The sequence below is a fragment of the Mauremys mutica genome, chromosome 7, assembly GCF_020497125.1.
Source record: "Mauremys mutica isolate MM-2020 ecotype Southern chromosome 7, ASM2049712v1, whole genome shotgun sequence".
Taxonomy (NCBI): domain Eukaryota; kingdom Metazoa; phylum Chordata; order Testudines; family Geoemydidae; genus Mauremys; species Mauremys mutica.
In genome coordinates this window covers 33,114,338-33,141,297 of record NC_059078.1, presented here as the reverse complement: position 1 = coordinate 33,141,297, position 26,960 = coordinate 33,114,338, and the positions used below count along the sequence as shown (strand labels likewise).

General features: G+C 55.9%; 3 protein-coding genes across 8 annotated transcripts in view; 1 reads left to right on the top strand and 2 right to left on the bottom strand.

Moving 5' to 3' along the window:
• ACTN3 (actinin alpha 3) overlaps positions 1 to 4,568 on the top strand; it is a 33,673-nt gene extending 29,105 nt beyond the window's left edge. Inside the window, exons 17-21 of the mRNA XM_045025759.1 lie at positions 1,214 to 1,393; positions 1,677 to 1,823; positions 2,320 to 2,385; positions 2,541 to 2,699; positions 3,581 to 4,568. Coding sequence (XP_044881694.1) covers positions 1,214 to 1,393; positions 1,677 to 1,823; positions 2,320 to 2,385; positions 2,541 to 2,699; positions 3,581 to 3,739 — 711 coding nt within the window. The 3' untranslated portion in view covers positions 3,740 to 4,568. The remainder of the gene's footprint in view (positions 1 to 1,213; positions 1,394 to 1,676; positions 1,824 to 2,319; positions 2,386 to 2,540; positions 2,700 to 3,580) is intronic.
• A 5,992-nt stretch (positions 4,569 to 10,560) lies between these two features.
• Positions 10,561 to 16,946, bottom strand: RCE1 (Ras converting CAAX endopeptidase 1). Its single transcript, XM_045023605.1, has 8 exons — positions 16,667 to 16,946; positions 14,816 to 14,918; positions 14,188 to 14,271; positions 13,548 to 13,626; positions 12,836 to 13,003; positions 12,122 to 12,193; positions 11,308 to 11,370; positions 10,561 to 10,880 (listed from the first exon to the last, which is right to left on the bottom strand). The coding sequence occupies exons 1-8, from the start codon at positions 16,858 to 16,860 to the stop codon at positions 10,651 to 10,653; spliced, it is 993 nt and encodes a 330-aa protein (XP_044879540.1). The 5' UTR covers positions 16,861 to 16,946; the 3' UTR covers positions 10,561 to 10,650.
• Positions 16,947 to 22,264: 5,318 nt separating this feature from the next.
• Positions 22,265 to 26,960, bottom strand: part of C7H11orf80 (chromosome 7 C11orf80 homolog) — a 57,270-nt gene continuing 52,574 nt past the window's right edge. For 4 of the 6 annotated variants that reach the window (XM_045023600.1, XM_045023602.1, XM_045023598.1 and 1 more), the window contains exons 14-16: positions 25,889 to 26,006; positions 24,504 to 24,787; positions 22,265 to 22,455 (exon numbers count right to left, since the gene is read on the bottom strand). In XM_045023600.1, coding sequence (XP_044879535.1) covers positions 22,276 to 22,455; positions 24,504 to 24,787; positions 25,889 to 26,006 — 582 coding nt within the window. In that variant the 3' untranslated portion in view covers positions 22,265 to 22,275. Of the gene's footprint in view, positions 22,456 to 23,376; positions 23,527 to 24,503; positions 24,788 to 25,888; positions 26,007 to 26,960 lie in introns of those variants that run through there. The other 2 variants (XM_045023601.1, XM_045023603.1) reach the window with 2 other exon arrangements.

Below are 26,960 nucleotides of genomic sequence, written 5' to 3'. Positions count from 1 at the left end.
ACTTGACCAATTGGACTGTGAATTTGGTAGGGCCCTAACTATAAGGTGGGTGCATAACTGGTTGGAAAACCATTCCCAGGAGTAGTTATCAATGGTTCACAGTCAGGCTGGAAGGGCATAACGAGTGGGGTCCTGCAGGGATCAGTTCTGACCCCGGCTCTGATCAATATCTTCATCAATGATTTAGATAATGGCATAGAGAGTACACTTATAAAGTTTGTGGATGATACCAAGCTGGGAGGGGTTGCAAGTGCTTTGGAGGATAGGATTGAAATTCAAAATGATCTGGACAAACTGGAGAAAAGGTCTGAAGTAAATAGGATTAAATTCATTAAGGACAAATGCAAAGTACTCCACTTAGGAAGGAACAAGCATCGCACACATACAAAATGGGAAATGACTGACTAGGAGGGAGTACTGCGGAAAGGGATCTGGGGGTCATAGTGGACCACAAGCTAAATATGAGTCAACAGTGTAACACTGTTGCAAAAAAGGCAAACATCTTTCTGGGATGTATTAGCAGGAGTGTTGTAAGCAAGACAGGAGAAGTAATTCTTTTGCTCTACTCTGCACTGATTAGGTCTCAGCTGAAGTATTGTGTCCAGTTCTGGGCGCCACATTTCAGGAAAGATGTGGACAAATTGGAGAAAGTCCTGAGAAGAGCGACAAAAATTATTAAATGTGTAGAAAACATGACCTACGAGGGAAGTTTGGAGAAGAGAAGGCTGAAGGGGGGACATGATAATAGTTGTCAAGTACAATAAAGGTTGTTACAAGGAAGAGGGAGAAGAATTGTTCTCCTTAACCTCTGAGGATAGGACAAGAGGCAATGGGCTTAAATTGCAGCCTGGGAGGTTTAGGTTGGACATTAGGAAAAACTTCCTGTCAGGCTGGTTAAGCACTGGAATAAATTGCCCAGGGAGGTTGTGGAATCTCCATCACTGGAGGTTTTTAAGAGCAGGTTAGACACACACCTGCCAGGGATGGTCCTGTTACTACTTAGTCCTGATGGATTGGAGTAGGTGAGTAGGTGACCACTTGAGGTCCCTTCCACTCCTATGATTCTATAAGTCTATAATGGTTAGAGCAGGGGAGTGGGAAGCGAGGAGCTAGGACTCCTGGGTTCTCTCTCAGCTCTAGGAGAGGAGTGGGGTCCAGTAAGAAGAGCAGGGCACAGTGTCCTCACACAGTGACAGCCCCTTGCCCCCCACAGGAGATTGGGCACATCTCAGTGGACATCAGTGGCTCCCTCGAGGACCAGATGAACCATCTCAAGCAACAGGAGCAGAACATCATTAACTACAAGTCCAACATTGACAAGCTGGAGGGCGACCACCAGCTCATCCAGGAGGCCCTGGTCTTTGACAACAAGCACACCAGCTACACTATGGAGGTGAGAGGCCAGATGGGGCTGTGGGGCTCCTTGTGGGGGGGCTCTCCAAGCAGGGATTGGGGGCTGACAGGGGCACTCGGGAGGAGGGGATGACTCAGGGTGCTCTGAGAGGGGCAGAGGGTCTCAGGGGAGGGGTTTGGAGGGGAAGGTTGTCATGTGGGATATGTGGTTGTGCTTTGTGCATGGGGCACTCCGGGTGTATAGTAATGTTCAAGAGTGATGGGAGGGTGATCTCGGTGGGGTGATCCCCCAGGTGCTGTGATCCGCTCTCCTGTCCCCACAGCACATCCGGGTGGGCTGGGAGCAGCTGCTGACGACCATCGCCCGAACCATCAATGAGGTGGAGAACCAGATCCTGACCCGCGATGCCAAGGGCATCAGCCAGGAGCAGATGAACGAGTTCCGGGCATCCTTTAACCACTTTGACCGGGTGAGATACAGCCCCCCCGGCATCCTGATGATGCTGACCCTGCCTGGATAGCCCTGACCCCATCAATAACCCTGCCCCTGCTGGATAGCCCTGCCCCCATCAATAACCCTCCTCGATAACTCCCCCCTTACCCAGATAGCCCTGCCCACATTGATAACCTTTCTAGATAACTCCACTCCCCACATGTGTCTCCCATCTAGGTAACCCAACTCCCCACCACTGCTGCCCATAGCCAGCTTTGCTGGTGCCTCATAGTCCCAACCCACAGCACTGCCAACACCCCTCAATCCTGACGCAGCCTGAGTGTGTGGGGGCATGAATGGCCCACAGAGGTGGAGCTCTGCACCCTAGTGGAGGTCCCTGCAGGGCTTCAGAGAGGACTCACTGGTAGCAGGAGCTCAGGCTCCCTGGGCTGCACCCCTGCCAGGCAGGTCTGGTCCCTGGAGGCACATTCCTGGCTTGACGTCTTCTCTTCCCTCCCTGCCTCCTGCCACAGAAGAGGAACGGGATGATGGACCCTGACGACTTCCGGGCCTGCCTCATCTCCATGGGCTATGACCTGGTAAGAGGCCTCCCCTCACCACAGGAGGGCCAGTACTGGCTGTACTGAGTCCCTGCCCCATTCCCTGCAGCACAGCGCCCCCTAGTGCCACACTGGGCTCAGCCCCGAGCCTAACTCAGTGCAGCCCCAGCCTCACCCCCATTCCTACCCTCCAGGGTGAGGTGGAGTTTGCCCGGATCATGATGCTGGTGGATCCCAACAGCACGGGCGTGGTGACTTTCCAGGCCTTCATCGACTTCATGACCCGCGAGACGGCCGAGACTGACACGGCTGAGCAGGTTGTGGCCTCCTTCAAGATCCTGGCATCAGACAAGGTCAGTCCAGCCACGTCCCCCTCGAGACCTCTCGGAGGGCTCTGCTGGGCTGGGAGCGTCTTTCTCAACTCTTGGGGGCTGTGGGGTAGCAGCTGATGAAAGGCATGGGGCTGGCCTTGCTGCAGTGCATGATGGGATTGATAGCCTCTCTAGGTCATACTGAGCCAGCTCCCATGGGTCTGCTGGAATTTCCCTTGGGTCTCTTGTTTGCTGTGAAGGTATGTAGGGGGCAGGTTTTATTTCATGCTGCCTCCACTGGCCCCCAGGGACGCGCCCCTGCCTCAAGCCTGTCAAGAACCCTGAGTCACAGGCTGCGGTTCAGGAGGGTTCCCCCCTCCCCAGTTTTGGATGCAGCATCACCAGGGTCTCAGAGCATCTTGGATCTGGGCCATCTGCCCATGTAGTTAGACGAGGGGTTCTCAAACTTCATTGCACCATGACCCCCTTCTGCCAACAACACTTACTACACAACCCCAGGAGGGGGGACCGAAGCCTGAACCGCCGGGTGGGGGGATGGAGGGCCAAAGCCCAAGGGCTTCAGTCCCAAGCAGAAAGTCTGTAACCTGAGCCCCGCCCCAGACAGTTGGGCTTGAGCTTCGGCTCTGGTCGTGACCCACTTTGGGGTCCTGACCCAAAGTTTGAGAACCGCTGAGTTAGACCCTCGCGGCCAGGGGGCCCTGCAGCAAGTCCCCGCGAGAGATTGTGCTAGAACAGTGAGTGTGGGCAGTGCAGGCCCGAACGGGCCCCACAACTCGCTCCAGCACTGCCCTGACCTGCCCTGTGCTCGTCTCCCTAAGCTAGCCAGGGCCCCTGATGGGTGCGGGAGGGGGAAGGGGGGGCTGGGCTGCTGCCCCCTAACCATCTCCCCTCCCACCTTTCAGAACTACATCACCATGGAGGAGCTGCGGCGGGAGCTGCCCCCGGAGCAGGCCGAGTATTGCATCAGCCGCATGACAAAATACAGCGGGGCTGACGCGGTATCAGGCGCATTGGACTATGTCTCCTTCTCCAGCGCCCTGTACGGGGAGAGCGACCTGTAACCCCCACCCTGGGAGCCCCCGCTGCACCTCGCAGGATCGACACCCCTCCCCCCAATCGGTGGGGGGAACCTGCCCTGGATTCCCCCCACCACCACCCTGCCCCATGGAACTACAACACTGTGGAGCCCCATGCGGCCTGGACAGATGGATGGGGATCTGTCTGGGTTAGGACCCTCTATCCCCCACGTCTCGCCCCCAGTCCTCCCCAAAGCCCAGCTCTAGCTAGGAGCCGCCTCATCTCCGTGTCTTTGCTGCTGCCCCAGTAGATGCGCGCTTGCCCAGCCTGGATCAGCCCCCCTTGTTCCCCAGTCTCAGCACCTCCCTTCCCACTCTGGGTCTGCTTTGGACCCCAACCTTCCCCCTCGCTGCCTCAAAAATGCAGGAGGTGGGGCCAGTTCTTGGCATGTCTGTCCCCAGCTAGGGGGCTCGCTGCGCTGTCGAGGGCTCCTATGGCCCCCATCTCCGTGGCTCCGGTGCAGGGAGCTGCGCACTGGGGGTGGGGCACGAGGAACAGCGCTGGGAGGAGCTGGGGAGCAGAGCCAGGTCGGGCTGGGCCAGGTGCGCTCCTTACACCCGCTAATAAATGAAACATAACAGAGAGACGCACCAACCACCTGGCTTCTGTACAGTGCGTGTGGGAGAGGCTTCACCCCCTGGGCTGGAGAGGATCTGTAGTGTGCGTGTGTGGGGGTGAGAGCAGTGCTCTTTGGGAGAGGAGAATCAGTGCGTATGGGGCAGGAGGTGAGCAGAACGGTGCCATTCTCAGGTTCCCAGGTGTTTTACAAGCACTGCTGGGAAAAGGTGGCGCCTGTCTTGCAGACAGATCTGAGTGAGTCCATTTGGCTGCAGCACTGGTGGGTGAGGTGCCCACGAGCCAGTGTGGATGCAGATGTACCTGTACTGTGAGCAGCTCTCCAGCCAGCCACGGTGTAACTTGCCCTTCTGCAGGGAGCTTCCTGGGAAAAGTTTTGCACTCTGCTGCCCCGGGGCCTGGCAGCCACCTGCCATTACAAATGTGAAGAGACTGAAAGATCAGACCCTCCACGTCCTGTGATTCCGCACCTGGTCAGCCCCCAAGCTGGTGGGCGTCTCCAACCAGCCTTTGCCAAGATAAACACAGAGCGGCGCGTACTATAAAAACCCTACCAAAACCGACGTGCCACGGCCCACACAGCTCTCCCTTTGGGGCGAGACTGAGCAAACCCACTGGGGTGGATGCTGGTCATGTCGCTTATTGCACCACTAGTAGGTGCTCCAGTTCTCCGGGAGGCTGGTCTAAGAGCCAGTGAAGACAAGAACAGAGAAGCTGGGGGATGGAAGGGTGGGATGATGTCTAGGGTCTATGGGAGTTAGGCACCTCGATTGCTTTGTGGCTCTGGGTCTAGGTGTCTTCTGCTTAATTCCTACATCAAGACTGAAGCCCGAAATCCCCACAAAAAGTAAAGTCGTTATTAATGAGGGTATTGCAGTAGGCCCTATGAGCAGCAGTCATGAACCCCATTCTGCTAGGTGCTGAACAAACAGATCAGCCAGGCGGTCCCTGCCCCTAGCGTGCCGCCAGCCTTACCACAAGGGACAACAGGTGGAGCTGGCCAGACAGGGGAGCACAGGAACCCAAACACCTCTGGTCAGCAGGAGAGGCCGTGAGCTCTGTGCACCAGCAGCCGGAGCAGTGTCACATTTTCTGCAGACAGAGGAGAGTTTTGCGATGGGATTGGCAGGAGACCCAGGAGGTGACGTTGTGGCTGTTTATGGGGAGCTCCTCCCAAGTGGGTGGGGCACTGCAGGAAAAATCACCAAGGGGCTTGATTGGAAATGTAACGAGTGGGCAATGGAGGCCAGTGTCACAGGCTGATGGCAGGTGGCTGTTGCCTTATTGATAGTGGACGGGAGGTGCTAGATTGGCTGGGTCTAGGCTGTGAAAGGATTTATGTGGGGGTAAAATGTCACTTGTGTGCCATATCCGGTCGTGTTTAAACAGCTAGTGTGTGTGTGGGCGGGGGGGTTGTCTATCCAAAAAGGACCCCATCCCTGCAGCAGAGCGGTGGCTAGAACCCAGGAGTCCTTGCTCATAAGGTAGGTGTGTGTGAGAATCTAGTGGATTACAGTGTTGGGGAGTTAGGAGGCCTGGATTCTACCCCCAGCTCTGTGTGGCCTTGGGTGAATCACTCCCTGCAGGGCTTGGTGCTTCTATTGCTCCCAGCTCCCTGCCTGGAGCCTAATGCCATGAATTGATGGCTCCTGGCACAACCCATTTCTTCAGAGGGTGCTGAGGATGGAGGGGGAGGAATTTCTGTGCGCTCTGTCACCACGGAGAAACAGATGCTGTAACTCCAGGTGAAGGGAAGCCTGGCTCAGTGGGAAAAATACTCAAACACTGCAGTAATTGGCTGGTTCTCAGCCCTTCAGGGGCAAGTGGGATGGGCTTACCTCTGCTGCTGAGCATGATGGGAAAGGAGCCTTGTATAAAAGCCCCTGTGCATGCAATAGTAAGTCATTTGCCAGTGTGGTTCCTTGAGGTGTATGTGGCAGAGAGAGGCAGGCTGGGCCCTAAGAATTTTTTTTCCTGTTAATTAAGGTTTTAGTGACTCGAGTGTTTTTTATTGCAGCTGTCTTGGGGTGGGGGAAGGAGGCGTTTTAAATCCTTTCTTTAGTGTGGTATGACTGGCAGTTAGGATTTCTGGCTTCTAGCCCCAGCTCTGGGAGGGGAGGTTTATCTAGTGTTTAGAAAAGGGCAGACAGGACTCCTGGGCTCTATTCCTCATCGTTGTGTGATCCTGGGGAAGCCACCCACCATCTGTGTTACCAGGGCCGGCTCTAACATTTTTGCTGCCCCAAGCGAAAACAAAGAGCGCCGCCCCGCCCCCCCCCGAGCGTCGCATCGCCCCAGTCCCCCCCCAAGCGTCGCGCCGCCCAAGTCCCCCGCCCCCCGAGTGTTACGTTGCGCCGCCCAAGTCCCCGCCCCTCCTGAGCACCGCACTGCGCCGCCCAAGTCCCTGTCCCCCCAGCACAGCGCCACGCCTCCCAATCCCTGCCTCCCCGCAGCTGAACCAAAAAACCCCGAGTGCCGCCCCAAGCACGTGCTTGGTAGGCTGGTGTCTGGAGCCGGACCTGTGTGTTACAGCTGTGATTGAGCCACCGGCCTTCGATTTAGCAGGTTTAGTGAAGACTCGCCAAATCGACAGCAGATTGCTCTTCAGTCAGTCCCTGTACTGTACCCCCAGTGAGGGTATGTCTACACTACCCGCCAAATCGGTGGGCAGCGATCGATCCAGCGGGGATTGATTTATTGTGTGTAGTCTAGACGTGATAAATCGATCCCTGAGCGCTCTCCCGTTGACTCCTGTACTCCAGCGCCACAAGAGGCGCAGGCAGAGTCGATGCGGGAGCGGCAGCAGTTGACTTGCCGCAATGAAGACACCACGGTAAGTCGATCTAAGTACGTCAACTTCAGCTACGTTATTCACGTACCTGGAGTTGCGTAGCATAGTCGACTTACCGCAGTAGTGTAGACACTGTTATCTCTGTTGGTAAAATTAAGCCAATACCTCCCCTGGGATAGGTGCTGACTCTGTGGGTGCTTTGGGGCTGGAGCACCCATGGGGGAAAATTGGTGGGGGCTCTGCACCCACTGGCAGCTCCCCCCACCCCAGTTCACCTTCACTCCACCTCCTCCCCTGAGCATGCTTTGTCCCCGCTTCTCCCAGTGCTTGATGCCGCAAAACAGCTGTTTGGTGGCAGCAAGCGCTGGGAGGGAGGGGGAGGAGGGGGAACGCGGTGCTCCGGGAAGAGGTGGGGATTTGGTGAAGGGGTCCAATAGGGGCAGGGAGGGGGTGGAGTTGGGGCAGAGATTTTGGGGAAGGGGTTGGAATGGGGGTGGGGCTGGAGGTGAGCACCCACCAGTGCTGGGAAAAGTCGGTGCCTATGCCTGACACGTGTTATGTTTGATTCATTACCACACTGGATTGGGAGTGGCCCTAGTGCTACAAGACTGCTGCTAGATAAACAAGTGTCAAAGGAGTGAAAAGTAAGGGGATGCAATTAGTGAAACCAGAAGATCCTTGTACGTTTCTGAGCTCCCACACAGCGGGGCTCTTTGTTGCTAGTGTGGGGAGGGATTCCAAGGCCAGAGGGACTTGTTCTGAGTCCCCAGCCAGACTCCCTGCAGGGCATTAGGCCAGAGGATCCCCACAGTCACTCCTGCCTCCAGCTCAGATCTGGTGGTGGAGCCAGAGCATGGCTTTTAGAGCCATCTGGCCTGCATGAAAAGCCCCCAAGGAATGAAGCATATCCCCCCCTACCCTAACTTGGCCCCAGGGGGAGCTGCCCCACTGAGGACTCACCCTTCTTGCTAAACATCTGCCTCTTGTTCCCAGTGTGGATTTGTCCAACATCCGCTCCTAGCTGCTGGCCGTGCTTGGCCTTTGCAGGAGACTCAAGCCCCTTTGGGTCAGAAATCTTTGCTTTGCTGATTCTAACCCAGGATCCAGCTTCCCCCGCATTAGGACGTGAGAACAGCTATACTGGCTCAGACCAATGGTCCATTCTAGCCCATTATTCCTGTTTGCAGCAGTGGCTGGTGCCAGATGTTTCAGAGCCAATAAACATAACAGGGCAATTTATCAAATGAGTCAGCCCCTGTAGTCCCAGCTTTTGGCAGTTAGAGGTTTAGGACAATCAGAGCATGGGGTTGCATCCCCAACCATGTTGGCTACTAGCTACTGAGGAACCTATCCTCCATGAAGTCAGCTAATTCTTTTCTGAAGCTGGGTAGTTAGACTTTTGGCCTGACAACAATCCTGGCAATGAGTTCCACATGCTGACTGTGCCTTGTGTGAAGTGTTTCCTTATGTTTGTTTTAAGCTGGATGCCTACTCATTGTGTGTTGGGTGAAGGGGTAAATAACACTTCATTTGCTTTCTCCACACCAGGCATGACTTTTGTTGCTGGGGGTAGGGGGAGTTTGCAGGGCAGAGCCTGTTGGTGCTGCTGCCAGTGAGAGCGGAAACATTCCTGCATGGTGGCAAAACAAGCTGGGATGCTCTAAGGAGCAGGAGAGAGACTGCTAGCGAGCCCCTGCCCACCCCCCCATAGCCAGGCATCGTCTCCCCTAGCCAACGTGCAGGCCCCTACAGAGGGATTTCCCCCCAGTGTAAGCTTTTACTTAGCACCTCCTAAAACAGCAGCAGCAGCTACTAGGCTGTATAGGGTAGTGCCCCTTTCCTACAATAGCACCACTTGCTCCTAGGCAGAACTCCCTGCTACAAAGGGAGGGAGGATCCCTGATCTGCCCCTACACAGAGATCTGCCTCTCCCCCATATACCTCCCCTCTGCAGGGCCCTAGCGAGCACAGGCACTAGTACCTTTGCTGGCCCCTGATATAGTAACCACTTGGCTGGAGACGCGCATGCACCGGAGGACAAACACCCCCTCCTCCCCCCAGAAACTGTGCATGCGTCATGGTGCACGCGCAGTCTCCGCCTCACTGGAGATGCAGGGAGGGGGGGCTCCGCTCGTATTGGTTGGGGCAGCGGCATAAGCCCAGAAGCGGCCTACGCGTGAGCGAGTAGAGGCAGCAGCAGCTGCAGCATCCAGAGCCAAAGGCGAGAGGAGCGCAGAGAGCGCCCGCCCCGCGCGGGGACCCGACCCTGGCCCTCAGTCACCGGCGGGGCATGGCCACAGCGGTCACAGGCTCGTGGGCAGCCAAGGCCCAGCTACGTTCCAAAGAGACGCTGTTTGGTCCGTCTGAAACCCAGCAGCAACTCGAGCCGGCTGGGGGGAGGGGAAGAGCCGCGAGGCTCAGACCCAGCGGGGCAGGCACAAGTGGCTGCCTGTTGGGTTTGCTAGAAGGGGCAACGAGCAAGGCCGCCCGGGGCAAGTGGGGCAATTTGCCCCAGGCCTGCAGGGGCCCGCACAAGAATATAGTATTCTATAGTATTGCAACTTTTTTTTATGGAAGGGGCCCCTGAAATTGCTTTGCCCCAGGCCCCCTGAATCCTCTGGGCGGCCCTGGCAATGAGGAAGCAGAGTCCAAGCTACGAACTTTCCATTTGCATGCTAGTTTCAGAGCTGTGTTAACAATGGTCAGGTGTAAACTTTTGAAAGACCCACCCTAAGGTGGTGGGCAGAGTTATGAAAACCTGGGTGCTGAGGTTGCTCCTAAGTGAGGGTTTACTGGAAAACGCGTAAGAACGGCCCAACGGGGTCAGACCAATGGTTGCGCTAGTCCAGTCTTCCTGACCAGAGTCCAGGCTTCCCTTTAAACCTGCTGCCTATTAATGTTGTTTGCACACCGCCCCTGCACCCCCAGGTCCTATATGCACAGTTGGGATTATGTTGAGAGATCCTTTTGTAGCTCATGAAGAGGACTGGTCCCAGTACAGACCCCACCCCCACGGGCACCACTATTTACCTCTCTGCATTCCTAAAACTGACCATTTAGTCCTATCTTTTAAACCAGTTACTGACCTATGACAGGGCCTTCCCCCTCTCTCATCCCATGACACTTTACCTTGCTAAAAAGGCTTTCTGAAAATCTAAGTGCTCTGGATCCTTTTTGTTCACATGCTTGTTGACTGACTCTTCCCCAACGAATTCTGTTCATCTGTGTCTGACAATTTTGTTCTTTACTAGAAGTCAGGCTTACTAAGCTGTAATTGCCAGGATCACCTCTGGAGCCCTTTTAAAAACTGGTGTCACATTAGCTATCCTCCAGTCATTTGGTACAGAAGCAGATTTAAATGGTGTTACCCCATTGGGACGGGGGGAGGGCCTGCTGTAGCAGCCCTCAAAATCAGTAGAAGAAAGACAAGTTAGCACACCTTCCAAAGTACTTTAATAATAAAAAAATATATCTCTTGCTCTCGGGCGGGGAGGGGGGCTGTCGGGTCTGAAACCCGTGCCCCAGGTGTCAGGAGCACACAGAGAAGCCAGAACTGGTTGCAGACAGAGAGCAAATAGGGATGTCTCCAAAGAAAGCTGGGTCAGTCATGGGGTGCAGGAGCAGGAGGAAGAGCACCATGCCCAGCACATAGAAGATGACAACAGTGAGGCGCTGGGGATGCTCCAGGGCAGCACAGATGGCAGGGAAGCCAATGTAGTTACAGAAGGAGTGGCACAACACAGGGCCAATCAGGTGTCCTGGATGGGAGAAGAGAACACTTTTATTTTTGTTTTTTTTAACCACAATGTGCCACAACCATGCATTCACAAGCCTAGGGATGAGCTGAAGCAGCCGTGTGACAGCTTTGGGGGGACTGGAGCCAGTGTTCTCTCTTATTTTTTACATCCATGTGCGGAATTAATTTTGTTATATGGAGGTGATGTGTGACACAAGGGGGGTGGGAGTCTGGGGTGCAGGCTGCCCTGCGGGAGAGGCAAACCCCTGGAGCCCAACTGGTTATAAGGGAGGAACACTGGGCATAAACAGGGGAAGGGACTCTTTCCAAGACAGGCATCTGGTCTTATCTCACTAGAGCCCCTGTGGCAGAGGGTAGAGAAATGGCTGGTGGTTCCATGCCAGGCTGGGGAGGGAACTCTGCACAGGAAGGCAACCTGCAGCACTGACCTGTCCTAATGAAGATGAATGCTGTGTAGGCCCCGAAGACAGCTGTGTATGAGAACTGGAAAGCTGCAGGAGAGAGCAGAATCTTTTAGAGAGCCACTGAAACTCCCTCATACAGCATCACCACTGATCACTTCTGGCCAAAAACTGTGAGCGCTTAAAACAGGGTTGCCACATCTTCCCCCACCACCAGGGATCCAGAGAGAGGCCAAACTAACTACAGTTATGTTAATTAAACTCACTTTCTAGATTACAATTTACATTTAGTGAACAAAAGAATTTTGATTTAGAAAATACAATGGACTCAAACATAAACTCCACCCTTCATACTGTTTTGAGTTCCAGCTTCAATAAAGACACGTATTCCTTGATGTGTTGGCTTCTTGATTGATTGAATGATTAACCCTCCTCTGCCAATGTCTCTGTTCCTGCCACTTCACCTTGTCTACAGGATGTTTAGTAGCCCTATTTCCTTCACTGGTCTCCTGGAACTTTTCCTCTTTCTAGGTATTATCCCTTCTGTGGCTATTTCAGCTCTGTTACTAGCTCCCCTTTGACAATGGAATTCAATCACCAGGGTTATATCCACTGGCTCCCCACTTATCACATCCCTTCTTTTCTGGTGCTTGTTGCTGCCTTGCTCACCACTGGCAGCTTCCCTCCAGACTTCACCAGCTGTTCTGGAGGGAAGCTGCTGTTCACCCCCCCCCCCCACAACTCGCTCCAGACTCTTCCCAGCTGCACCCAGAGCAGGCTAAGGTAGTGCTGGTCTAGGGGTCCTTAGTTCAGGACCCTCACCCTGGCAACCATTTCCTACCTGCCGACAGGAAGATGCTGGCCACGCTGCCCTGGCGGAACCGTAGCTGCTCAATAACGTGGTGGAAGTGAGCTGGAAGAGGGAAATGTCCATCAGTGCCTGTGGCCAGCCCGGCACCCCCTCCCCAGCCTCCACTGGCAGGAGCTGATCTGAGGAGAACCCTGCTTGGACCAGGCTGCACCAACCCCACCTGCACCTGCTCCCCATCTCTGGGAGCATGCTGGCCCCTAATGGGCACCAGGCAGGGGGTTGTGCATAGGGCTGAGGGTTCTAATCCATGCTCCTGCGCCCAAGGCAGACACCCCTAGCTCAGAAGGGCTTGCTTTGTGCTCAGTGGGCCTGGGGAGGGGAGTGGAGAAGCTGAACTCGGCCTCCCCCCCTCACTGTATGGGAGGAGGTAGGTACTGGTTCCCTTGCCAAGCTGCTCAGGGGGTGGGGGTAGGATCAGTGCAAACCCCTCAGCCCCACTGGGTTCAGGAAGAGGAAGGGAGACAGAGAGGAGGGGTGGGGAAAAGTGACGTGGGAAGGAGCAATGCTGGGCCTAGGTCCCATGACCCTGACTCTGCCCCCACCACAACCTGGGGGTGGGGGATGGAAGCTGTGCTCAGAGCCATACTGTTGACCCTGCCTGGATGCTTTGCAGTGGCTGGGGTGGGAGCTCTGCCTACCATGGGGCAGCTCAGTCAGGGGGCCTGAGCAGTGCTGGGTACTCACCAACCCCGAAGAAGAGCGGGCAGGTGAAGATGGCTGGCCCCAGGCCAGTGCAAGGGATGAGCATGGGCAGCATACAAGCCCGGAACACCAGCTCCTCCGTCAGGGGTGCGATCACCTGGTTGCGGAGCCAGCGCATGTCACTCAGGCACAGCGCCCAGAAGCGGGGGTCTGCAGGGACAAGGAAGGTAGCATTATGTGTCTGGCATTGCTGGAGGTCTCTGGGATGTCCTGTGGAGACCTGGCACAGAGCTCCCCTCGCCAGTGCTGCTTGGGCATCTCATCTCAATAGATCCAAGCAAAAAGCACAGACTAGGCCGAGGGTGCCCCCTTCCCATGACTGTGGGACCCCCTTCTTTGTCCCTGTGCACTCCCACTAGCTCTGAGCGGCTCCCAGGGGACACAGAGCTCTGGTGATGTATGCCTCCTAGTGACCTTAGCTCACCACCAACACTCCCTGCAGCTTGCTGTTACAGGCAGCATGAGCCAGGACTCCAGGGGTACAATCCTGGCTCTGCCAATGGCCTCAGGTGAGTCCCTTCCTCTCTCCATGCCCCAGTTTCCCCTCCCATCATTTGTCTAGCTAGACTGTGAGCTCCTCAGGGCAGGAACTGTCTCTCACTGTGTCTGCACAGCACCCGGCACACAGCACGAGAGGAGACGATTTTGGTCTGTGTTCCTATGTGCTACCATCATCTAAATAGCAAGGCCTTACCAAACATGACCTTCAGTCCATCAACCCAGTCCCAGGGACAGTCCATCGAGAGCTGAATGAGGGGCCCAAGAAACAGGACCTGGCACAGAAAAGGAGGTGCTGAGTGAGCGTCCCCTTTGGCATTCAGGTTTATCCAAGCTGTCAGTCCTGTCCCCCCCCAGAGACAGCAGCCATTGTTCAAAGGTCACATAAAGGATCTGGGTGCCTGGTTTCCTGGCATTTTAATGGGCACCTAAAGCCCCTGGGCAGTTTGGAAATCTCTGCTCAGCACTTCTAGAGATGGCATCTGGCTATTAAGCCCTGTCTGCTCAGTGAGTCACAGTCCTTCCAACTGATCTCAGAGGGGCAGCTCTGCTATGCCCAGTTTGCTAGCAAGGTCAGGACAGAGCAGCCTGCACCACATCCCCACAATGGAGGAGTCCATGCCCTGCAGCGAGGGGAGCAGCACAGGGCAGACCACTGAGCCTGGCATCTCTTGTGTTTGCTGGCATGCCAAAGCAAGTGGGGCTGGGGAGAAGGCAGTTTGACGGGCAAACCATTGGCCCCCAAGAGAAAGCAGGCACCTGCTCCCAGCAAAGCCTCTATCAGGGGCCTGGCAGGTTGGGGCAGGGCAGCCCTAGGGCATTAGCCCTACACATACCATGGTGAGCAACAAGGGCAGTAGAGTCGCTGGCACGATTCCCTCCAGTCGGAAGCCCAGCAGAACTAGCAGGGATATACCTGGCTGAGCAAAACACAAGACACATGTGGATCAGGACCATGCAGGCCATCATCCCCTGGCCCAGCCCTGCAGCCAGCTCCCACACCCTAGTGCACAGGGCTCAGGCACCTTGGCCTAGTCCCTTCTCCTCTCGGTGCCTTTGTTTCCCCTCCAGCCCTGTGTCTGCTTAGACTGGGAGTTCTTCGGGGCAGGGCCTGTCTCTCACTGTGCCCCTGTGCAGCACCTATCATCATGGGGCCCTGATTTCGGTTGGGGGGTCTGTGCAGTCCCCAGCATGACAGGGGCGCCTGATCTTACATGTGCAAGCATCCATGTAATACAACACTCAGAGCCAGAGGGTGAGGCAGTGGCTGGCACAGCACTAACTAAAAGGATTCTCCCTGATGGGATTAGCCAGGAAGGAGGGGCGATGTGAAGGACCAGGCTAGCTGCAAGGGAGTCCCAGCTTGCTACATGAGTCACATGACTACTTTCCCAGGTAGGCAGCCCAACTTGCAGATGGGTGGGGGAGGGGAGGGAGGCGATAGAGACCAGGTGACAATCTTACCTTAATGCCTGTCAGCTCTTTCCAGAGCCAGACAAAGAGTGGCGAGAGGCCGGAGACGATCAGAACGCTGGTGAATCGCCGCTTGATCACGGCCGGGTGGTCTCTGCAAATGGAGACAAACCTTCAGGGCGCAGAGGAATGGAGGCTGCTCTGTTGTGCGGCCTAGGGTCTAGGTCCTCAGGACTCCTGGGTTCTATTCCTGGCTCTGCCACGAACCCATCGTGTGACTTTGGGCTATGCTTTTCCCTCTGTGTCTCTTGATGTAAGCCAGGGGTGTTGAGCTCATTTTGGGGAGGGAGCCGAGTCCCACTGTTAATGACAATTGCATGTTGGGGGCAGAATTCCCCCACCCCATTCCCCTCTGGCCTTTATTTCTCTTCCTTCCCCACCCGCCTTTCCTGAGTTCCCTCCTTCTTCCCCATCTTTGTGGCTCTTCACATCTAATGATTTTCCTGCCAATTCCCACAACCTCTCCTATTCCATCTGCTTATTGGCCATGCAACAGTTAACACTGGCATTTGTCTCCCATAGAGGACTGAGGCCTTCATACTTCCTCCAGCCATCATTTCAGCCTCTCTGCAGACTCAGGAAGGCAACACTACGTCAGTTCCCATTATTATTATTATATGAATTGTGCAATCATGGACCAGAACTCCATGGCACCCAGCGCTGCACAAACTTGGAGAAAAGAGACAGCCCCTCTGCCCCAAAGACTTTCCATTCCAAGGCACTGGACAATTTCTCCCATCCAGAAGCGATGGCCTAGCTCAGTGGTCCCCAACCTTTTTTGTCTGGCGGGCGCCAGATGACGAGCCACGGAGGACCGTGGCGCCAGACGAACATCCGCCGAAATGCCGCCGACAAGCGGCAACGTCAATAGGCGTCGCCACCGACAAGTGGCGTCATCCAGAGGTGTCGCCGCCAAAATGCTGCCGAAAATCGGTGACACCTCTGGATGACGCTGCTTGTAGGCGGCATTTCAGCGGATGCTGGTCTGCTGGCCAGTACGCGGGCGCACTTAGACACTCACTCACTGGGGCAGGTGGCTGGAGGGGTGGCGGGTGGGTATCAGGAGAGGGGGGTCACTCACCAGGGCAGGTGGGTCGGTTCCAGGGGGCACTGGGTCGGTACCAGGAGGGGGGTCACTCACCGGGGCAGGTGGCTGGGGGGGCCAAGGCAGTACTGGGGGGGTGGTCACTCACCGGGGCGGTACCGGCGGGGGGTGTCACTCACTGAGGTAGGGGCTCGAGGGGTTCAGGGCGGTCCCAGGAGGGGGAGTCACTCACCAGGGTGGTACCGGGGAGGTCACTCACTGGGGCAGGTGGGTCGGAATGGGGGGGGGGGTCACTCACCAGGGGAGGTGGGTCGGTACTGGGAGGGGGTGGGTCACTCACTGTGCATGGGGGAGCACAGCTGTTCTCATACCCTTGGCTAAGGGCATCTCCATTTCAGGATGTCCATTCAGAAAGGTTGGAAATCTCTTGCAGCCACAAGTGGTCGCTCTGGGAGGGGGTGGGTCACTCACTGGGGTAAATGCCTCGGGGGGGCTGGGGCGGGTTGGTATCGGGAGGAGGGGTCACGCACCAGGGCAGGTGGGTCAGTCCCAGGGGGGCTGGGTCGGTCCCGGGGGGGTCACTCACGGGGCGAGGGAAGTCGGGGGGGTCACTCACGCGGCGGGGAGGGTCACTCACGGGGGGGGGTCACTCACGGGGCGGGGAGGGTCGGTCCCGGGGGGGTCACTCACGCGGCGGGGGGGGTCGGTCCCGGGGGGGGTCACTCACGCGGCGGGGGGGGTCGGTCCCGGGGGGGTCACTCACGGGGCGGGGGGTCGGTCCCGGGGGGGTCACTCACCGGGGCAGGTGGCTGTTCCACACGTAGAGGCTGCCCACGTAGGCGCAGGCCAGGCTGAGGCAGGCGAGCAGCGCGGCCCAGCAGAGCGCGGGGGAGCCGGGGCCCGGCGCCAGCCCAGCCGCGGGGACCCAGAGGGAGTTGACCGGGCCCGGCGCCTCCGGCCCGCCAGGGGCCGCATCCGCTGCAGCCGACATCGCCCGGCCGGCCCGGCCCGCCCCCCGTGACGGGGAGAGGCGGGAGCGAGGGAGGGACCGGGACGGGCCGAGGCACCCCCATAGCGCCGGCGGCCTGTGCACCGCGCCCCGTGACAGGAGAGCCGGGCCCTCCCCCGCGCCCCGGGATCTGCCCGCAGCCCGTCCGCCCGCCCCGCTCGAGCAGCCCAGCCGCCTGGTCCCCCCTCCGGCTACTCCCCGGTTCCCCCCCACTACTCCCCCAGCCCGCCCCGGTCCCCGCTCCGGCCTCCCCCGCTCTCTCCCCAGCCCACCCCGGTCACCCCCCTCCCCCGGCTACTCCCTAACTCTCCGCGGTCCCCCCCTCCCCACTACTCTCCCAGCGCCCACCCCCCCGTGACTCCCCTTCCCCACTACTCCTCCAGCCCGCCCTGGTCCCCCCCTTCCCCACTACTCCCCCAGCCCACCCCAATCACCCCACCCTCCCCCGGCTACTCCCTAACTCTACCCAGTCCCCCCCTTCCCCACTACTCCCCAGTCACCCTTCCCCACTACTCCCCCAGCCCACCCCAGTCACCCCACCCTCCCCCGGCTACTCCCTAACTCTACCCAGTCCCCCCCTTCCCCACTACTCCCCAGTCACCCTTCCCCACTACTCCCCCAGCCCACCCCAGTCACCCCACCCTCCCCCGGCTACTCCCTAACTCTACCCAGTCCCCCCCCCTTCCCCACTACTCCCCCAGCCTGCCCCGGTCACCCCCCTTCTTCACTACTCCCCCAGCCCACCCCGTCACCCTTGCTCTTCCCCCAGTACTCCTGTTCCCTCCCCACTTCCTCCCCAGCTACTCACCAGTCACCCCTCATTACCCCCCAGTCAGCCCCCTCCCCCTGCTACTCCCTAACCCTCCCCCCACTACCTCTCTTCCCCAGTCACCCCCATTACCCCACCAGCACTCACCAGTCACCCCCATTACCCCCCCAGGACTCACCAGCCACTTCCCCAGCACTCCTGGTCACCCCCCATCAACCCCCCCCAGCACTTCCCAGTCACTCCCCCCCTTACCTCCCAGAACTTCTTGGTCATCCCCCCTCTCCCCCACATCATTCCCCAGTGTGTGTGTGTCTCTCTCTCTCACACACACACACACACACACACACACTCTCTCTCTCTCTCTCTCTCTCCCCTGATCACCCCCCCCCCCCCGTGCAAGTCCCCAGAACTTTCCGATCATTCTCTTCCCTTACAACCCTTCAGCACTCCCTGGTCACTCCCCCCCGCTTCCTCCACAGCATTCCTCACTAATGTTGGGACTCATTAAAAAGGGATAGATAATAAAAGACAGCAAAAAGACAGTTACCTTTTCTGTAACTGGTGTTCTTCAAGATGTGTTGCTCATGTCCATTCCACAGTAGGTGTGTGTGCTCGCCATGTGCACTGGTGCCGGAAGTTTTTTCCCTAGCAGTACCCATAGGGGAGCACCCCTGGTGGCCCCTGGAGTGGTGCCTCCATGGTGCGGTATAAGAGGCGCTGTGCGCTCCTCCACCCCCAGTTCCTTCTTGCCAGACAACTCCAACAGAGGGGAAGGAGGGCGGGATGTGGAATGGACATGAGCAACACATCTCGAAGAACACCAGTTATGGAAAAGGTAACTGTCTTTTCTTCTTCGAGTGATTGCGCATGTGCATTCCACAATAGGTAATTCCAAGCTATACCTGTTGGAGATGGGTAGGAGTTCACAGACTCTCAGGATGGAGTATTGCCCTGCCAAACCCAGCATCCTCTCTGGTTTGGGAGATGATCGCATAATGCAAGGTGAAGTGTGAATGGAAGACCATGTGGCAGCCCTACAAATGTCCAGAATGGGAACATGGGCTAAAAAGGCAGCTGACCAGGCTTTCACCCTAGTCGAGTGTGCCCTTACAATCGGCGGCAGGAGAATCCCCGCCAGGTCGTAACAGGTACGAATACACAAAGTGATCCAGTTGGAGAGCCGCTGTGTGGAGATCAGCCGACCTCTCATGCGCTTGTCTGAGGTGATGAACATCTGCGAGGACTTCCTGAATGGCTTTGTCCGTTCCAGGTAAAAGGCCGGAGCCCGTCTCAAATCCAGCATGTGGAGGAGGCGCTCCTTACTGGACGCATGGGGCTTGGGACAGAGCACCGGCAGGAAGATGTCCTGACCCATGTGGTAGGTGGAGACCACCTTGGGGAGGAACGAAGGATGTAGTTGGAGAAGGACTTTATCCTTATGGAACACTGTGTACGGGGGTTCGGAGGTCAGGGCCCTGAGCTCCAAGACCTGTCTATCTGATGTGATCACCACCAGGAAGGCCACCTGCAAGAGGTGCGACCAGGAGCATATAGCTAACAGCTCAAACAGGGGACCTGTCAACCGGGCCAGCACCAAGTTCAGGTCCCACTGCTGGACTGGGGGCCTAATGTACAGGAGGAGATGATCCAATCCCTTGAGGAATCAGCCAGTCATAGCATGGGAGAATACCATGTGTCTCTGCACCGGCGTGTGGAAGGCCGATATAGCCGCCAAGTGCACTTTAACGGACGAGGGTTCTTGGCCCTGGGCTCCAAGGTGAAGGAGGTAATCTAAAATGAGTTGGATCGAAGCAGCCACGGGCCAAACGCCCTGATCGACTACCCACTGGGAAAACCGAGACCACTTTGCCAGGTAGGCCTGACACGTGGAGGGCCGTCTGCTTTCCAAGAGGACGCGCTGAGCACGTCCTTTCCTCCGGGCCTAACCATTGAGCAGCCATGCCGTGAGGTAGTGCCGCTAGGTTGGGGTGGAGGAGGTGGCCCTGGTCCTGGGAGAGCAGGTCCAGGTGGGATGGCAATGGCAACAGCCACGTCGGGGCGACTGCCAGGCTTGTGAGGGTCCTGTACCAATGTTGCCTGGGCCATGCCAGGGCAATCAGGAGCACCCGGGCTCTGTCCGTTTTTATCTTCTCCAAGACCTTGCCGATCAGCGGGATCGGGGGAAGGCATAGAGAAGCTGGCCCGACCAGGACAGGAGGAAGGCATCGGAGATGGTGCCAAAGCCCAACCCTGCCCACCCCTGGAGCAAAAGCGGGGACACCAGCAGTTCTGCCGAGTCGTGAACAGGTCCACCTGGGGAGTTCCCCATTCTTGGAAAATCCTGTGCACCACCTCTGGGTGTAGTGACTCGTGCTGAGAGGAGAAGTCTCAGCTCAGGCGATCCGCCCACGAGTTCTGGGTGTCCGGTAAGTGGTAGGCTTGTAGGCAAATGTTGTGGGCTATACAGAAGTCCCACAGCCTGAGGGCTTCCTGGCAGAGGGCAGAGGAGCAGGCCCCGCCTTGCCTGTTGATGTAAAACATCGAGGCTGTGTTGTCCGTGAGAACCCTGACCACTCTGCCCTCCAGGTGCGAGCGGAAGGACATGCATGCCAGCCAGACTGCCTGGAGCTCCTTGATGTTTATATGCAGGGAAAGGTCCTGCGCAGACCGCAGACCTTGGGTCTGAACATTCCCCAAATGGTCCCCCCACCCCAGGTCCGACGTGTCGGACACTAGCTCCACCAATGGGGGCCTGCCCCTGAATGGGACCCCGTGGAGCATGTTACCCAGGGAGGACCACCACTGTAGGGAGGTGAGCCCCAGTTCGGGCACAGTTCTCCTGTCTCTGGACTGGGAGAATACCGAGGCCAACCGGAGCTGGAGGGCCTCATCCTGAGTCTGGTGTGGCGAACCACATATGTGCATGCCGACGTGACCCAGGAGCTGGAGGCACACTCTGGCTGTGGTCACGCCGTCACAGGGAACCTTGTGACCGTGTTGATGAGCCCTTTTAGGGTCTCAAATCTGTCTGGTGGCCCTGGCCAATGTCGCATCCAGGACTGCCCCAATAAACTCTATGTGCTGCATTGGGACTAATGTGGACTTGGTGTCCTTTACCAACAGGCCCAGAGTGGTGCATGTGGACAGGAGGAGCGCCATGTGATTCCGCACCCGCGACCTGGAGCTGCCCTTGACCAGCCAGTCATCAAGATAGGGGAAGATCTGAACCCCACGACGTCTGAGGTAGGCCACCACCACAGACATGCATTTCGTGAACACCCTGTGAACAGTGGACAGGCCAAACGGGACCGTAAATTGGTAGTGTTCCTGCCCAACCGTGAAACGGAGGAAATGCCTGTGCCTCTTGAATATATGAATGTGGAAGTACGCGTCCTGCAGATCGAGGGCGGCGTACCAGTCCCTGGGATCCAGGGAGGGGATGATGGAGGCCAGAGGGACCATGCGAAACTTGAGCTTTACCATGTACTGGTTCAGGCCTCGCAGGTCCAGGATGGGCCTGAGCCCCCCTTTGGCCTTTAGGATAAGGAAATAGCGGGAGTAGTACCCCTTGTGTTTGAACTCTACTGGCACCACTTCTACCACTCCTAAACCAAGGAGCCGCCCCACCTCCTGCTTGAGCAGGGCCTTGTGAGAGGGGTCCCCCAGGAGGGATGGGGGCGATTGGGTGAGGTAGAGGTAAACTGGAGGGTGTAGCCCTGAGAGACAGTGTTGAGGACCCATTGGTCCGAGGTCAGCCGCGACCACTCTGGGAGAAAACCACACAACCGGTTGGAGAAGGGAAGCTTTGCTGTGAGTGGATCCCTGGTATGAACTGAGAAATCGCCCCTGCGTGTCCCATCAAAACTGACATTTTCCCGCCTGTTTGCCCTTGGAAGGCCCAGGCTCAGGACCGCCTCTGTGGATGTTTCTTATAGTCCCAAGACTTTTTATAAGGGGGCTCATATTTAGAGTGGGTGGCCTGGGTGGGAGCCAGCTGAGGCTTCAACTTGGTCTAGCCGGAGCTGGGACATAGAGGCCAAGTGTCTTAAGCGTTGCACGGGAATCTTTCAGGCCGTGCAATTTCACGTCCGTCTGTTCGCAAACGGGGCCTTGCTGTTGAACAAAAGTTCCTGCAAGGAGTTCTGTGCCTCGCTGGACAGCCCAGACAGTAGGAGCCATGACGCCCTCCTCATGGACACCGTGGAGGCCATAGACCTTGCCGCCGTATCCGTGGCATCCGATGCTGCCTGCAGGGTCGCCCTGGTAGCTGCTGTACCCTCTGCCACCAGAGCTTTGAACTCCTTCCTGTCACGCTCCAGGAGGGAGTCCTCAGATTCGGGCACAGAGCCCCACAAATTGAACTCATACCACCTTAGGAGGGCTTGATGGTTTGCCACCCTTAACTGGAAACTCGAGGACAAATAAACCTTTCTCCTGAATAAGTCCAGCCTCCTTGAGTCTTTATTTTTCGCAGTAGGGGCTGGTTGGCCCTGCCTCTCCCTGTGGTTGACCGACTCGACCATCAGGGAGTTAGGGGCAGGGTGGGTGTACAGGTATTCATGCCCCTTGGTGGGCACAAAGTACTTCCATTCCGCCCTCTTAGAGATGGGGGGCAAGGAAACGGGGGTTTACCACAAGGTGTTTGAAATTTTTGCCATGCCTTCATGGAGTGGGAGAGCCATCCTGCCCGGCATCGAGGCGGATAGGACATTGAAGAGGGAGTCCGAGGGTTCCTCCACCTCCTCAGCTTGAAGGTTGAGGCTCAATGCCACCCTTTTCAGTAGTTCCTGGTGGGCCTTAGAGTCCTCCTGTGGAACAGATGGAGGAGGGGCCGTAATCACCTCATCGGGGAGGATGAGGTGGGGGTGCAGTACTCTGCGTACCCACCTGTGCCGGAGGTCCCACCACTTGGTCACCCTCCGGGCACGGAACCAGAGATGAACGCCCACCGACTCCTTCCTGGGAGGCTGAGATAGGGAGGCTGGTGGTCTCTCCGAGGCTCCGGCCACGGAGTGAGCCACCACCAGAGGCTGCATTGGGGGCCACAGGGCCCATTGGTACCACGTTGCCAACCAAGGAGCCTGGTGCCACTGCACCTGTTGTGGCACCAGCGGAGCAGGCTATTCAGCCTGAGGGGATATGGGATTCCCCCAAACACCATAGGCAACTCAAATGTCCGTCACTGTTGGGGAAAAAACTTGTAGCAGGTCTGTCAGGGCTTAAACCCTGGGGTCTTAGGCATAACAAATTGTGCTCCAGCACAAACAAAGGCTCCAGAAGAAGGAGGCAGAAAACCCCCTCCACAAAAAAAAAAAAAAGTAAATAACTATGAAACAAAAATAAAGAAAGAAAAGTGGGAAACTAACAGCAAAGACTGTCTTGAGCTGCCAGCAGTTGAGGAGGACCTGAGCCCACCACCCAGCATGAGGTGTTCTGCACAGGGGCAGGCCCATGAGCACTACTTTGCAGTCTTCAATCAAGAGCACACAGACACAAACATCCTATGGTGGAGCTCCCACGGGACATATACTCAAAGAAGAACTCAGGAGTTCTGCACCACTGTCATGTCCCTTGACCACAAAGCCATCTGCCCTTCCTCCTTCTAATACAAGACTGTCAGCTCTTTGAGGCAAGGGACCAACTTTGTTCCATTTTTGTACAGTGCGTAGCACAGAGGTGTCCTTGTGCATATTGGGGCTCCTAGGCCTTACTGTCATCCAACAATAAAGAACAAGAACCACATTGAATGGATGGTCTTTATTTGGCTTTGTTTGCATGGGGGAGCACAGCTGTTCTCATACCCCTTGGCTAAGGGCATCTCCATTTCAGGATGTCCATTCAGAAAGGTTGGAAATCTCTTGCAGCCACAAGTGGTCACTCTGCGGGACAAATACAAAGAGGCATTGGTCTGTGACTAGACAGGAGCAGAGAAGCCTCCCCACTGGCGAGGGAGGTTACAGCAGCACCTGGAGCCCAAGTCCTCCCATGCCAGGAACTGCTCACACATCCAGGCCAAACTCTTCCAAAGCAGAGTGACATCAGGTGCCTCATTTTTTGAGCATCCAACTAGAGATGCTGTAAGGATCCTGATTTCCAGACAGTGCTTGGCCATCACCCTCAAATTCAGGCCCCTTATGTTGGGCTACCAAAAGCCTGGCACCACAAATGACTGGTGCCTTTTTCAAACAGTAAATGGAAGTCTCCACCTCAAAGAACTTCCAGTCTTTCCCTTGGGCTAAACAAGGCCCCATTTGGTCAAGATATGAAGTGTATGTGATTCCCACAGATCTCAGTGGGCTCCTGGAATCCTGGCTCCCACTCTCCCCATTAGACCTCACTCCCCTCCCAGAGCTGGGACTAGAACCCAGGAGTCCTGATTCCCAGTCCCTGCACCTGTGCTCTAACCCACTAGGCTCCCCTCTACTCCCTTCTCTGAGCTCCACACTCCCAGCCCACCTTGCTCTCCTCTGAAAACCAAACCCAGACTTTTGCATAATCTAGAAGGATTTTTTAAAAGAAATCCCCATAGCCATGTTGACGTATTACTCCTGATTGATAATCCTTAGCCCTTCTATCTAAGCCTCTCAAAATCCTTTCCACACATTCATACCTGTAGCCACAGCTCCCTCTGGTAGTTGGGTTAGCGTTATCCCCATTTTGCAGATAGGGAAAGTGAGGTAGAGAGGGAAGACACATTAGAACTCAGCACCGATTGATTCTGAAGCCCACGCTCCTTCCTCCAGGCCACACCACCCCTCAGTACTGGAGAACATGGCCTTGTGGGTGCCATCCTGTTTGACCCTTCCCTTTTACTCAAACCGAGTTTGATTTCTGGAGAGCTTCTTCCCTGACCAACCTGCCACAGATTCTCACTGCTTCTGGCTCTGCTCTCTGATTCAGCTGTAAAGCCCTCCTCTCTTTCACCTAGGAACATGCTGGCATCTGCTCCTTCCTTGGGACTCCACAGGCAAAAACTCAGCTGGCTGCCAAAGCCTGTCATGAGATCGTCTGTCCTCTCCTGCAAGCCACCCAGTGGCTCTTGCTCCAGAGCCCCACCTGCATTGTTCTCCATGGTTGCTGTCTTCCTCCTCTTAGTTTCACTCATTTCTCCCCACAAGTCAGCTCTGTCCTCCAGAGAGGCTGTAAACATAAAATGAACATGATGCTCTCGCGATAACTGTCTTATATTGTTCTATCACTGGGAAATGCTGCAGAGCTAGTTACCCAGTGTCTGATACCATGCTGTAGGCGAATGGGACCTCTTTGCCAGGCTCGGCAAAGGCCACATGTAATCCTAGGGGGCTCGTGAATCTGGTAGACACAGACTGAGCAGAGCCAGCAGCTGTAAGGCTGAATAAATTCACACTAGGAATAAGGGGAAAATGTTTAGCCAGGAGGGAGATTCCCCCTGGTTGGGATTCTCCATCCCTTAGCAGCTTTACATCCAGCCGGATGTCTCCCTGAATGGTATGTTCTAGCTCCACCACTGGATCGATGCTGAATGCAGGAATCACTGGGTGAGGCTCTCTGGCCTGTTTGATGCAGGGGGTCATGCTCAATGATCAGAATAGTCCCTGGCCATGAAATCTATGGACAAATGGTGGGCAAAATCCACTGTGAGCATGTGTAAATGCAGACAAGAGCAGGCCATTCAATCAACTCCAGTGCTGTGGTAATGGAAATAGAAACTGCACAGGAAAATGATCTCGGAGCTATCATGGGGCTGCTCAGCGGGGAAGGGAGGGCGAGGGGGTTAGAGAAAGGAATAAGATATTAAGGGATGTTAAGGGTAGAGACAGCCCAGCCCAGGGAGCAGGGCACAGGACTCTTGGGCTCTATTACCAGCTCTGCCACTGGCCTGCGGCATGACCTTGGGCAAGTCCCTTCCCCCCTCGGTGCCTCTGTTTCCCCTCACACCCTATGTCTATTCTGATTGTCTGTCACTGTTGGGCTACACAGTGCTCAGTCTAATGTGAGTCTGATCTCAGTCGGGGAGGGTCTGTGCAGAGCCCCGCACAATAGGGGCCCTAATTCAGTCATGCAAAGAATAACAGGCAATATGATTGTGGTTGTTCTATGAACTGCTGGCCTGTTTATCTACTTTTCAGGTACAAAGGTGGCTGGATCCAAGCCCCAGTGTGGTCACCAGAAAGAGCATTTGTGGGGCGTCTGGGTGGCTATCACCTAGAGGAGCTCTGTGTGTGTTCAGAGGGAATGTGCGTCCTCTGGACATTGTCTTACCTGGCTCTGAATCGACAGAATTGATGCTGTCAGATGCCTCTTCCTGTGATAGCTTCTGGTCAGCTGTTGGTAAGTCACACGCAGCGAGCCAGGCTGGGTTGGCATCTTCAGGTACCTGCTGTTGAAAGTTACCTTCATTAAGTCTGATGAGCAGGGGACAGTTCTGCCAACCTGGCTACATTGGAGAACTGGGTAGGGGAGGCTGATGCAAGTGCATTTTGGGTAGCTATCCCACAGAATGGTTGCAGACGTGTATTCTGCTCAGGTGCACCAAAGCCAGAGAACTTTACCTAACAGTACACATGGGGCAGCGCTTTCACCACCTGACCCCATAGCCTCTCCCCTGGATATTTAAGGGCTTCACTACACCCTTCCCTAGTTCCTTCTCACCTCCCATGGCTTGAGTCAGAGTGCTCAGACTCTTTTCCCCTCAGGCTTTTATTCCATAGCGCTGTGATTTTTCTGTATATAGCTGTTAGTTGTGGCTAGCTTAGCAGTACCCTTAAGTTTAGTTTATTATTAATAGTTAGATAAGATTTTGCACACTCTTTCCAGGTTTCAGGGGCCAGAGAGGAGGTTCCCCTTTGGAACTGGAGAAAGGGATTCTACTCACGGTACTTCCTGCTCCCCAAGTCCAAGGGAGGAGCATGATATCTATCCTCAGTCTGTGTCTCAACAAGTACATCAATTACATGAGATTCCACATGGTCATGCTAACTACTATTCTCCCCACTTTGAATCACAATGACTGGCTTGCTGCCCTCAATCTTCAGGATGCTTACTTCCATGTAGTGATTTTCCCAAGCCACAGTAGTTTCTGAGATTTGTAATGACAGATCAGCATTATCAGTACACCGTGCTTCTCTTTGGCTTGTCCTTAGCTCCCTGGGTATTTACCAAACACCTGTCTACAGTAAAAGCATATCTCAGAAAAAAGGAATGAGAGGGTTACTCATATTGTGCAGTAATTGAGGTTTTTCAAAATGAGTATCTCTGTGGGTGCTTCACTTCAGGTGTTGGTGCATCCCGGCACCGTTTGATGGGAGATTTTCAGTAGCAATGCCTGGTCAGG